Source organism: Phyllostomus hastatus, unplaced genomic scaffold (assembly GCF_019186645.2).
Source record: "Phyllostomus hastatus isolate PE091 unplaced genomic scaffold, TTU_PhHast_1.1 phas_contig_210, whole genome shotgun sequence".
Lineage (NCBI taxonomy): Eukaryota > Metazoa > Chordata > Mammalia > Chiroptera > Phyllostomidae > Phyllostomus > Phyllostomus hastatus.
The window spans coordinates 16,734,309-16,748,170 of NW_025333737.1; the positions used below are offsets into that span (position 1 = coordinate 16,734,309).

Below are 13,862 nucleotides of genomic sequence, written 5' to 3' on the forward strand. Positions count from 1 at the left end.
CAAGGAAATGTGTTCAACTTTAATTAAGTACTTGTAAGCCCTATTTCAGATACCATAAAGAGCAAGTTGAACTATACATGCCTTATCATTTTTGGCTTGCCTTTCCAAGGTATTATCTGTAAGATGTTGGAATTTTATTGTACTTACAATTTATAAAACATTTGGTAACATTTTTTAGTTCATTTGATCCTTAAAGCAACTCCACAGAGAAGGTAAAACACGTATATGATTATCATGATTTTAAAAACAAGAAAACAGGAAACGATCATATTGTTTAAGTGTCTTACTCAAAGTACAATATGTAAGGGACTTGGGATCCTGACCCAAGTCTTCTGACTTGAAAGCCATCACTCTTTCCGTTATATTAGAACGCTTCTACCTAGAAGTTTGGTGTGGACAGGACCAGTCTTCGGATGAGGGAAAGAAATTGGGCTCTGTACCCATGTATCTTCCTTTGACCCCCTTCCACACCCCAAGGAACCATAGAGTTCAAGGACACAGAGCTCATCCCAGAAGGAATGGGTTCTGTAGCTGAGCCAAGTAACCTAACTGCTTCAACAGGAAATTGTTTTTGAGAATGATGAATCCTGAAAATGAACTGAGATATTTCATTTATTTTTTTAAATATGTTTTTAAGATTATGGCATCGTCAGAACACTGTGGTGTCTTGTTTACTGCTGCTTGCTGTGCTTATAGCTGCGTATTGTGTTGAAGGAGCACATCAACAGGTAAGAGGTTCGGTCACTTTGTTTCTGTCCTCGTACCTTCCCATATCCCAGTTTCGAATGGGACTGTGGAGGACTACGTAGAATTTCTACTCTCACATTTTTAGGCTTGGTTTCACTTTTTAAATTTATCTCATAATTGGTTTCTTAATGTACTTTTAAGGCCAAATATTTAAAATATTCTTGTGGCAGTTCATGGCTGCTCAGCATTTCTGTTTGGTATAGATCATCCCTTTTCAGCTTCAAGGATTCAAGTGTAATTTTCCCGACAGTATGTAGTCAAAGCATCATGAATCCTCTACTTGCTACCAAAGTCTTCGAACCTTCTTGAACACCTCTCTGTGATCCATCCAGACAGATGCACTCATCCTAGAGTGAAGGTTAGGCTTTATGTATATAAAAAGGGTAGTTCATTTGCCTATCATCTGTAAGTACAACATAAGTGAAGGGAAAATGAGACATTTTGTTAATAACTTTTGTTAAAATAGCAAAACATTAGTGTATTCTAATAGGATATAGTTCTAAAATGTATCATTTCATATTTTAAAGCAGTTTATCTCTAATCTCGGACATTTTTTATAGTTTTAAATACATTTTTAAAAATATTTTAAAGAAATCTGAGTGCGCTATTAAGAACCTGTAGGGAACTTGGCTTGATGAATTTACCTGCCAGCGTGAGAACCCAGACTTCAGTCTGGCATTCCTCCATAAGGTCATATCCCAATGGATGTAAATTTGCTCCTGTTTGAAAAGCATCTTGATCTTAAATACACTAAAAATTTTATCCTCATTTTTTACTCAGATAAATAAAAATGTATTCTATTCACAAATATTACAGAAATAACTGCTCCCCTCTTACCACTGTGTCTTAAAGTTTTTGTGACTTTTAAATATCTTGAAAAATTTTATTTTTATAATTATTTATGAGTAACTAGCATTTTTCCTATAAATATCATTGCAGTAGTAGGATTTTTAGGGTCTAGAAACAAGAGCTTTATTTCAATTAATGAATTTTTTTGCCATCTCTGCTATTGCACATTAAAGGAATTAGTCCCCTTCAAAGGGTTTTAATATTAGTACGTTTTTATTGGAAACTTACTTAATTGGTTTGTCTTACTTTGATTGTAGTTGATAACTACCACATTTCTGTTTAAACAAATCTGGTTTTGGTTTTTCATCTCATCCCTTTTGTTTTTCAGTATGTGCAACGTATAGAGAAACAGTTTCTTTTGTATGCCTACTGGATAGGCTTAGGAATTTTGTCTTCTGTTGGGCTTGGAACAGGACTGCATACGTTTTTGCTTTATCTGGTAAGAATAACTTTTAAGCAATATTAAGAGAGATTATATTTTGATTGTTTTTTTTACTTCAGACGTTAAGGTTGTAAGATTGGTATTTAATTACCTTTGTGTTTTATAAGCATTCTAACCCTCAAATCAGTGCTTTGAATTTGATTTAGAATCCTGTTTTCGTTTTCCTTTTGGGTGAGGATTTAAAAAGAGAAGGTGGGGGCAGTGTCATTCTTAAGCAAATGAGATTTTTTTCCTTAAATTAATTCAGCCAGGAAATATTTTTTCTTTCCAGATTTTGGAGTAATGATTCTCTTATGCAATTGTTTTAATAATTGAAGTTACTTAAATGCACAAAATTCCGTGTACAGCTTAGAATTAATTTGGACAGTTTACTTTCTCTTAGCAAATGAGAAACAGTGTCTTCCCTCACATCCTCAAACACTGTGTATACCCCAGTAGTCACTTTGGCATTTTTACTAATGTAGTTAGTTGATCAAGTATTATGTATATAGAGCAAAATGCTTTCCTAAACCCGTGTAAACCAAAATATAAAATGTACCCCTCCTAAAAATATGTTTTCACTTAGTTGAAATTAGAGAGGTAAAGATAGGTTTTCCTTTGAACATGGACAAATATAGCAGAGGTAGGACCAGAGGGTGAGGAGTGAGGCATCTGGGGCACAGAATTTAAATAAGCACTTCCGGGTCGTGGAAGTGTGAGGTTGCTGAGTGGGTGCCTCATTAACTTTGTGCCCTGGATGCCTCTCTTGTTTCACTGCATTCCTGTCCTGTACATTGACAGTGATACCACATTTGAAAACAGCTTGATCTTGATTGGGGAAAAACAAGTGAAAAGTTGTCACAGCAGTACTAAGTGTTGAAAACTGTTAAATACTAGCAGACACTTCCAATCTCTATGCTTCAATGAAGTCATTTCTGAAGCAGGTATAAGTATTAAGGCATTATTGTTTTGAAGGCTGCTGAGTTAATGGTCTGAAGAATAGTTTGAGAATGGGTGTTTAATACCTGGGATTTTAGAATTTTGTTCATGATTGCTTGCTGATTTTATTGCAAGTAGAGATGTAAACCCTAGGGAAGTAACCCATGTGAGTGTTTCTTTAATAACTACATCATTAGAAGTATAATGCTGCACTACAGGTTAAGACTGAGGAAAAGAAGTAATTACAGGTTACCTTTCGGTTCTTTTCTAGACCTGCTCTCTGGGTTTTCTTGGGAAACCCAGATTCAGGAACTCATTTGTAGCATTGGGTTAATTTTAAAGTATCTAAAAAGCAACCCAGACAGCAGATTCTGCTGTACCTTAAAAGGGATTCTGTTAAAACTTATAAATTGTACAATAAGTTAGAATAAAGATATTTGAAGCATGGCAGTTTTATTTTTATATCCCCGAGAAACCTTTATAAAATAACATTTACAAAATGTCTTGATGTGAAAACATTATTAGTTTGATTTCATTGATCCACATGTCCAGGAAAGAATTATAAACATACAAATAAGCATTCATTACAAAATTGATTTGAGTAAAAAATCAAGTCTTGGCCTCCATGAATAAACCAGTTATTTCTGCCCTTGATCAGAGTGCAAGTTTTAAGTTCAGAAGGAATTCTTTTTATTTAATTTTAATTTTATTTAATTTTAAGTATATTTTATTGATTATGCTATTACAGTTGTCCCAGTTTTTCCCTCTTTGCCCCAGTCCACCCAGTACCCCTCTTCCCTCCACCAGTAACCCCCCTTAGTTCATGTCCATGGGTCATACATTGTAAGTTCTTTGGCCTCTCCATTTCCTATACTATTTTTAACATATCCCTGTCTATTTTGTACCTACCAATTATGCTTCTTATGCCCTGTACCTTTCCCCCATTATCCCCCTTCTCCCTCCCCACTGATAACCCTCCAAATGATCTTTGTCTATGTGTGATTCTGTTCCTGTTCTAGTTGTTTGCTTTGTTGTTGTTTTTTTAGATTCAGTTGTTGATAGTTGTGAATTTGTTGTCATTTTAAGGTTCATAGTTTCAATCTTCTTTTTCTTAAATAAGTCCCTTTAACATTTCATTTAATAATGGCTTGGTGATGATGAACTCCTTTAACTTTACCTTGTCTGGGAAGCACTTTATCTGTCCTTCCATTCTAAATGACAGCTTTGCTGGATAGAGTGATCTGGGTTGTAGGTCCTTGTTTTTTATCACTTTGAATACTTCTTGTCAGTCCCTTCTTGCCTACAAAGTTTCTTTTGAGAAATCAGCTGATAGTCTTATGGGAACTCTTTTGTAGGTAACTGTCTGCTTTTCTCTTGCTACTTTTAAGATTCTCTATCTTTAACCTTTGGCATTTTAATTATGTGTGTTAGTGTGGTCCTCTTTTGGTCCAACTTGCTTGGGACACTTGGTGCTTCCTGGACTTGTATGTCTATTTCCTCCAACAAATTAGGGAAGTTTTCTTATATTACTTTTTCAAATAAGTTTTCAATTTCTTGCTTTTCCTCTTCTTCTGGCACCCCTATTATGATTCAGGTGTTGGCACTTTTGGAGATGTCCCAGAGTCTTCTTATACTCTCCTCATTTTTTGTTTGTTTGTTTGTTTGTTTGTTTTTGAATTCTTGTTTCTTCATTCTGTTCTGGTTGAATGTTTATTTATTCCTATGTTACAAATTTATGATTTGAATTCTGGCTTCTTACCCTTCACTGTTGGTTCCCTATGGGTTTTTCTTTATTTCACTTAGTGTAATCTTCATTTCTTCCCTTATGTTTTTGCCCTACTCTGTTTCTTTGAGCATCCTTATTACCAGTGTTTTGAACTCTGCATCTGACAGGTTGGCTATCTCTGTGTCCCTTAGTTCATTTTCTGGGGTTTTGTTCTGTTCTTTCATTTGGGCCACATAGCTTATCTCCCCACCTTTGCAGCCTCCCTTTGTTTCTGTGTATTAGGTAGAGCTGCTTTGACTCCATGTCTTTTTAAATATGCATCTTTCTGGCAAAAAGGAACTATAGTATTAGATTCTCCAAAGACTGTAACCCATAAAAGGTTAAGAACCAACCACTCTTCTAGAACTTTTTTCCTAAGTTCTCTGTACTTGGCTGCCACTAGGTGGCATTGCTGATACAACCAATGTAGTGTACTAGGAGTTTCTGTTCCGAAGATGAAACCCTCAAATAACTCTACTTAAATTAGAGAGAGATTCTGCTATTTATATGTATTTATGCCTACATAATGCCAGTTAATGAATGTGAGTGAAAATAATTTTCTTGATAGTTTTCCACATTCATTAATTACTTTAACAGCAGTCAGCCTTTCCATTCTGACATTTATTTACATATAGGGCATACTCCAGTAGCATGCTCAGTTTCAGATACAATGGCATAATTTCATCTTTTTCTTTAATATTCAAGAATATACAAGTTATTGAAGGTGATTTTGTTTGGGACTAAAGTCTTTCATTCTTATCATGGCAGGTAATAGGGCATGTTCAGAGTCAAACAGCTGGGTCTGGATGCCCTGCCAAATATTACTTATTGTGCTGTTTGGTAAATTTATTAATTTTTAAGCCTCAGTTTATTCAACTTGAAATGGGATAATAATAATAATACCTATCATAATGGTATTGAGGATTACCTGTTTTGAGGATTAATTGGAATAACAAGTGTGTACACTTTTCAGCTCAGTGGCTAGTGTATATAAGATGTTCAATAAATGATAGCAGCTATTATGATTATCATTATTCTTAACCTGATTTTATTTTTAAAAAGAGACCATTTTTAATTTACATGCTTTAGCTATTATTCTTAAGAAATTATAAGCAACATTTTCTGTGGTTGATTTGATTTTTTAATAGAATGTGTCTTTTTTTAAGGATTGTATTTATTTATTTTTAGACAGAGGGGAAGTGAGGAAGAAAGAGAGGGAGAGAAGCACCAATGTGTGGTTGCCTCTCACATGTCCCCAGCTGGGGACATGGCCTGAAACCCAGAATGTGCCCTGATTGGGAATCAAACCAGCGACCCTTTGGTTCACAGCTCATGTTCAATCCACTGAACCACGCCAGCCAGGGCCCCCAGAGTTGATTTTAATGTAGCAGTATGTCATAGCATAGTTGAAAATCACTGTTCATTTCCATTTCCAGTGATGATAGATTATGCGATTTGGATCAGCTCTCAAGTGGAAGTATCATAAAAAGGTTGATACAAATTAAAAATTTGTTTAAAGGAATCAGAGATTTTAAAAAAAGAGCAAGAATTACAAGGTCAATATTTATCTTAAAGAGGAAACCCACAGAGGTGAGACTGGCCAAGGTTATACTCCGATAAACCCATAAGGTTTGGATTAAAACCTTGAGGGGCCACACTTTAAACGTAAAGGTGAACTATATATGAAGACTGGAGCTCACGCTTAAGTCTAAGTCTGGAGGAAAATAAAATCCTAGGTGTCACATTAACTATATTTTTTTCATATATAAGTCCAGCATACAATAAAAAATAATCATATCTGAGGAGATAAGATAAATTGATCAAAACAAAGAAATAATAAAGAGTACAAAAGGGATAAATATATGGGTAAATTTAAATTAAAATTGACATTAAAAACAGTTATTTAAAATGTATAGAGAGTTAAAACATGATGTACAAATTGGATGTGGAGTAACTGCACTTATTGTGAGGTCTGCATTGTCCTGGAAAAGGTTAATTATAAAAGATTAATTTATGTAAGACTTTAATAAACCAAGATTTATATTATAATTTTCATTTTTTATCTTTTTAAAGATTTTATTTTTAGAGAGAGGGAAAGGGAGGGAGAGAAAGGAGAGAAACATCAATGTGTAGTTGCCTCTCACACGCCCCTTACTGGGGACTGGCCTGTGACCCAGGCATGTGCCCGGACTGGGAATCGAATCGGTGACCCCTTGGTTTGCAGGCCGGCCCTCAATCCACTTAACCACACCAGCCAGGGCTAATGTATCCATTCTTAATAATAAAAGATTCAAATCATCAGAAAGATACAACAGTTCTAAGTTTGTGTTTATTTAATAATATATACTCAACAACTTATAAAAAGCAAAACCTGGCAGAACTACAAAGAGAAAGGGATAACTTCCACAAACTTGGGGAACTGATAGGGGAGTGTAATACGATCATTGGATATAATCTCCACATACACATAACAGTTGTATTTCTGTATACTAAAAAACATACAGAGAATGAATGAAATTCAGGGTACCATTATAATAGTATCCTTTTTAAAAAAGCAAAAAATCTAGGAATAAGTCTAATAAAAGTGTGCTTGGCCTCTACATAAAGTTTTAAAATATTACAGGAAGCAAAAAGATCAGATGAAAGAAGGGATATATCATGTTAGTGAATTATAAGGCACAATATTGTGATGGTGTTTGTTAGGTCTTCCCAGTTTTATCTACAGAACCAGTGCAGTGTCAGTCAAAACTTGAGTAAGTATTTTTGTAGAAATTGGAAAACTGATGGAAACTTCTTTCATGCCAGTAGCTGTATAGTTGACAACCAGTGGGATATGTCCCTCTACTGTGTGCCTCTGTTTCTTGATCTGAATAGAGGGTACCTGTGTCTGTAATACGTCATTAAGATGTATGCATTATGTGTTTTGCTATGTGTGTTATACTTAAATATTCTGTTTTAGTACATCTCTTTTGTTCTAGAATTTTATAGTCATTTTTGCCCAAGTTCATTTGAATATTATCTGCTATAGTTAGTTTACATTGGCATCTACCTACTTCCTAAAATCAGAAATACTACTTTTAGATAACATTCATTTTTATGAGACTTTTTCAAAGTAGGGCTGAGAACAAATGGGCTGTCTTGTACATCCACAAAAACTTTTTTTTAAAGATTTTATTTTTAGAGAGAGGGGAAAGGATAAAGACAGAGAGGGAGAGAAACATCAGTGTGTGATTGCCTCTTGTGTGCCCCCCAGCTGGGGACCTGGTCTGCAACCCAGGCATGTGCCCTGACTGGGAATCAAACTGGAGACCCTTTGGTTCATAGGCTGGCACTTAATCCACTGAGCCATACCAGCCAGCCAGGGCTATATCCTCAAAAACTTTTCAATAAAACTTTTTTAAGAAAACTTTTAAATAAAATCATCCCTTGTAATTTAAGTTCACTTCAAAAAGCTTGACCATTTACTCTGTAAGACACTCTGAAATACTATGTAAATTACCAAAGGAATGCAACATATAAGGCTGAAGATACACACTATATAAATAATTACACTGCAGGACATTGTGCTAAATACTATCGTAATGATATACATAAATTGTTACAGGGCTATTAAAATAGGGAGCAATTCTCTTGAAGGAAGAAGAAGTAGGAAAAGTTCATGCAGAGGGGTTTGTTGAGAGAAAAGGCAGTCAGTTGGTCCAGAATTATGGAATTAGGGTACCTTGGAAATGGAAAGAAGACCCATCTCAGAAAATAGGTTGGTACCAAATTGTGAAGCTTTAAAAGTCAGGTGTAGGGAATTTAGGTTTTATGTGTCACCAAGTTATTCAAACAAGCATTAACATGTGATTTAGGACCATAATTGACAGCATTGTAGAGGGGAGATTTGGTGGGAAAGTGACTAAAAGTAAGGAGTGCCGTTGGAAGGCAGCAGTCCACATGAAAGGCAGTAATTACCTGATTTAAGCAGTAACAACAGAAAGGATTTCAAATTTGGGGGACTGGATAGTGTGTGGCAGTGTAGATGCTGAATAAGAAAAACTATACTGAAATAAGAGCTTCGCTTTTACAATACAAGCTCTTTGAAGGCAGGGATCTTTTCCTACCTTGCTTAATGCTGTATTGCAAGCATCTAGAATAGTATGTGGTGCTTACTAGGTGTTCAATAAGTGTGCATTGAATAAATAGATATAAAATAAAATCTTTGAAAAACCCTGTGGGAGGTTAGGAGAGGCAGAATAATTGGACTTTAATTGACAAAATAGTCTGTTCCTAACATCTAAGTAGTATTTGTGACTCTGGATGAAAAATGACCTAATCTATGTATAGCTTTTTCTTATTTTGCATAATACAGTTGACCCTTGAACATCATGGGTTTAAACTGTGCATCTACTTCTACATGGATTTTTTTCAGTACATACTGTAAATGTACTTTCTCTTCCTTACAATTTTCTTAACATTTTTATTAGCTTACTTTATTGTAAGAATACAGTATACTTGGTGGGGCAAAAGTAGGTTTATAGTTGTGAGTATGCAAAAGTTTATTCTTGTATTATTTTTTATTATTGTATAGCTGTTTGCATGGAAAATAATATAATAATTAATAAAGATTGCGATTCTTTGAGAAGTAATTTATGGATTAAGTGTAGATTGTTATAAACAATTGGAAGAAGTAATGGGATTATTTTAGTAGCTACCTTAGAATTATTCCCAGTACTGGAAACACATGATTCATAATTCTGTAAACACCCAGGTTAACAAAAACAGGAACTTTGGTACTTGATAATGAGAAATGTGTCTCAGACATGATCTTTGCAGGCATGTACGTTATTATTCATCAAGTTACAAGACAAGCCAAAAATTAAAGTCATTTGTAAACTATATGTGCCATTAATGATTTATAAAGTTTGTTCTATTCAACAATAACAAAGAGAGTCCCACAAGAATCACGAGTCCCAAATAATGTGATGTATGAATAGTTTTTGACACTAGGTGGAGCAGTGTCCCGGAGAAAGGCTTAACGAGCCCTCTCTCTATTTCTTTTGACTCAGCCCAGCTCCTAGACAAAGAACCTGAGAACAAAAACTGTCAGCAGTTGTTTTATAATTTTAAAAGGCACCCAAATGCTAAGCTATAAATAGAGGGTGAATATATTTTACAGATAACTTTCGTCTTTGGCATGTGTTTTTCTATCACCTTTGGGAATCAAATAGGAGGGATTTTAAAGCATTAGAGTTGTCCTATCTACATGCATTGGGGTGTAGAAAAGTTTTTAGAACTATTTAATTACATTGTAGACTAGATCAGGTTTTAATAGAAGCTATAACATCAAGGCATTATCATCTAAATGATATTTATGAACCATTTGTTCAATGTTACCATTTTAATAGAAAAATATTTGGCTCTTTGTTATAAAATAAATACAAAGAAAGCTGTCAGATATTTGTCCATGTGTAAGATTCAGAGGCAGTTTCTGCTTTGAAGTTTAGAATTATTTCACTACTAAAATATGTGGTAAAAATTGTACATTTAAAAACCCTGATCTCTTGATTGCTGTTGAATATTTATAGAATACCTCTGTATATAGCGCCCTGTGTCCTTACTTTATAGTATGTATCTAGTACTTTCTATGTATCTGGTACTTCATAAAGCTGGTTTTTCCTTAAGTATAGACATTTATTATACTTTTTGACTCCCAGTGGCTATTTTATTGCCTAAATGTTTTTTGAAAACTGCATGTATATGGACTGAAATGAAGGAGTGTGGTAGTTTCAGTGAGAGACATATTACAGTTAATTGTTTAATGCCACTGGGTGGAATAAACTCTTTTTAAAAATTGCTAGCCAGCCTCTTTACTTTTTTTTCTGCTTGACTTCTGATTATTGCTTCATTGCTCACCTGTCTGTACCTCTGTAAGACACAAAAGGGAAGAGATTGCCTGAAGTGAGATTCTGGTGTGACTTGATATTGCTCTATATAGGTATAATGATTCTGGCTATAAGTATGTAGTGACTCAGGCTCTTCCGGGAAGACCAGCAGGCCCTTCTTAGAAAAGGTCTGTTTGCCCTTGTTTTGATGAGTGCATAATCTGTTCTTCGCCCTGTCTTTCCCCAAGGAATGACTCATGTGTTAACTCTTTTGCACATCACCACATCAAAGAAGACCCTGAGGTCTCCGTGACATGGGGGTGGGTTTTCACCAAACAGAAGGGGTATGCACAGACTGGATAACTTCCTGCCCTTACATTACTATTTATTAATGTGTGCTTAAAGTAAAGCTAAGAAGAAAGCTGAAATCTGTACTATTAGATATATGTTTGAAACAATTTGTAATCTTTTTAAAAGCTCTCTTTGTATGTGGCTAATTTCTGCTAAACACTTAAATTTATGATCAAAAGTTGCTTAGGTTTAGAGAAGAAAAATGAAATTTGTCTTTATGGATTGATTCAACATAATAAAAATGACTTCAAAGACAGGTCCTTATAATTTGGAGCATGAATGGATAGGGTTTATACATTTTTTGTTTTGGTTAGCAGTGCTTTTTATACTTTTAATACTTTTTACTATATAATCTCATATATCCTTGCCCTGTTACCTGGGTTGTGCAGGCATTATTATCATAGTTATTATTATTACACTTTTCACCAAATGAGGAATGTGAGACAGAAGTCGGATTACATGTAGAAAGTTACTAACAGCTTCCGAAAACCCAAACTGCACTGACCGATGCCCCATGGACTGCTTTTTGATGTACTATATTGCATTCTATAGAGAAGGTACAGAAATGTAATTTGTAAACCTGGGATCTGTTTCACAAAAAGACTACAAACACTAGTTAAATTTCTCAGTGCCCATTTGGAATCAATGGTTTATTTTATAGCTTTCTAGAATTTGTTGTGCACCATAACTTCAGGTAAGTTTTCTGACCATAATAAGAAAAGCAATGATTAAAAGAATCTGAGGAGTAGAATTTGTTTGCAAAAGCATTTCTACAGTCGGAATGAAAGAAAACAAAGGTTTTGCAAGTCATACACACAACCATTTGTCATCTTTCATGTATTTATCACCAAGATATTCCTAATGAATCACATTCCAGACTAACCACTGACTCCTTTTGTTCCTGTAGAGAAGGAGTGTGGCAAACAAATGTTTTCCCAGTGAATCAGTGCGGGATTCTTGATTTTATTACCTTTGCTCTAGACTTTCCAGACAGAACTAATTGGAAATTTTGCCTTTGGGATCTCACTGGACTTCTGTGTATGGATGATGGATTAGGCTGTGAATTGACATTACAGATGTTATACAAACAACCCCAGGCTTCAGGAATGTTGTATCAGTTCTGAGGGAGCTGCCTGGGGTGGAAGAATGTCTGTCTGTCTGCTCATCTTCCTTACGAAAACTCACACACACACTGCACTCTTCATGTAGCGTCATATTCTTCTTCTTGGTTGGTAAAGACACTTGGCTAAATTAGGCTCATAATTAACTAACATGACCATTTTAGGTTTTTACTTTTTAAGAAAAGTAATGAACAAACTAACAAGCAAAACAGAGACGTGCTCATAGATAGAGAGTGGGATGACCACTGGGGACCTGGTGAGGAGGTGGCGGGTGGAGGAAACAGGACTCACAGGCATGGATAGCAGTGTGGTGATTGTGAGGAAGAAGGGATATAAGAGGGATAAGTGGTAATGAGGAAAAAACACAAATCAATCAATAAATTTAAAAAAACACAAATATCTCTGGAAGAAAGGGCCCTAAAATAAACCCAAAAGACAGAAAACATCTTATTTCATGAGGCAGCAATGCACATTCTAGTTCATTTACTGATTTTTTTTTTCAGGGATTAAGATACGAATATCCCACACCTTCCTTTCAAAGACCCTAATCTGCGTGTGTGGCACCAGGTCTTCCTTCTGTAGGCTTGCATGGGCACTCCATCCCTGTCAGGGCGCAGCCTGGTTCTTCTCAGCTACCAGAGTAGAACATTGTTGTGTAGTGCAGTGTTAGGAGGGACTGTTTTATCTCTTTAGGATAACTTGTAATGCTAAGGTTCTCTTTATTAGACAGGACTAGTAGTATATTACTACTCCTGGAGCTAGAGTAAAAATGAATCCCATGTAATTGTCTCTGTTAATTTTTTATATCAGTCACTGAAACGTCCTCTTTTACAGTGCTCATGAAACAATATACATTGTAGAAATGTGACCTAAAATGTATCTTAAAAGAATATTTAGAAGTTAAAATACTTTTTCCACCGATACTTTTATCTATTCTTACTAGAAATCTTACCCCTGGTTTAACTATGGGTTTGCTTTCACCCAGACGTACTCTTGCCAGCCTAGCACTGCATCTTCTACTCTGGCCAGGCAGAATTAATCCATTATGAAAACTTTGGAAAATATAATGTAATACAGCTCATGAGACTAGATGCACGAGGCTTTGAACTGAAGCAAAACCAGATGTTCGATATGTCACAAATAACTGAGCCATCTTGTTGAGCTGACTTCACTTAGAATGACTCTACTGAATTACTCCCCACCCCCAGTGAGGACCCTAAAGCCTGTCACTCTGATGAGAGTGTAACATTTAATCACTATCATCAAGTTCAGTCTCCTTATCACTAGAGGGAACTTATACTGACAGCAATTAGGAACTCTCAGGAGCTGTGTGTGCCCTTAGTGAGTGTTGCCTGTGGCCTGGTTGCTAACTAGGGAGTTACAGTTTCCTGTGCTGGGGAATAACAGCCTGGGTGGTGTATAGCTGTTTGACTTCCTTTTATTACCGCACAAAGATGGAAGGACACTGTCCTTACCTGGAGAAATGGATCTTTGAGGATCTTTATTTGCCATTTTCCTTAAGAAGGACTCCTTGTATTGATGTTTACCTTGCCACATGACACATTCTTTTAAAATGAGCTGAGACTCATACCCCAGCATGTGGTCTCTTGGTGAATGTTCCGTGGACACTTGAAAAGAATGTGTATTTGGCTATTGCTGGATGGAGTGTTTTATACTGTCCAAGTCTTCTTATTCACACTGGTTGTCAGTTTACTTGTTCCATTAATTAATAAGAGGAGGGTGTTTAAATTTCCAACTATAATTGCAGATTTGTTTATTTCTCCTTTCAGTTTTGCCAGTTG

At 35.5% G+C, this 13,862-nt stretch overlaps 1 protein-coding gene across 1 annotated transcript in view; it reads left to right on the top strand.

Annotated features, from left to right (window-relative positions):
* VMP1 (vacuole membrane protein 1) overlaps positions 1 to 13,862 on the top strand; it is a 110,196-nt gene that overhangs the window by 19,385 nt on the left and 76,949 nt on the right. Inside the window, exons 4-5 of the mRNA XM_045836529.1 lie at positions 638 to 728; positions 1,925 to 2,035. Coding sequence (XP_045692485.1) covers positions 638 to 728; positions 1,925 to 2,035 — 202 coding nt within the window. The remainder of the gene's footprint in view (positions 1 to 637; positions 729 to 1,924; positions 2,036 to 13,862) is intronic.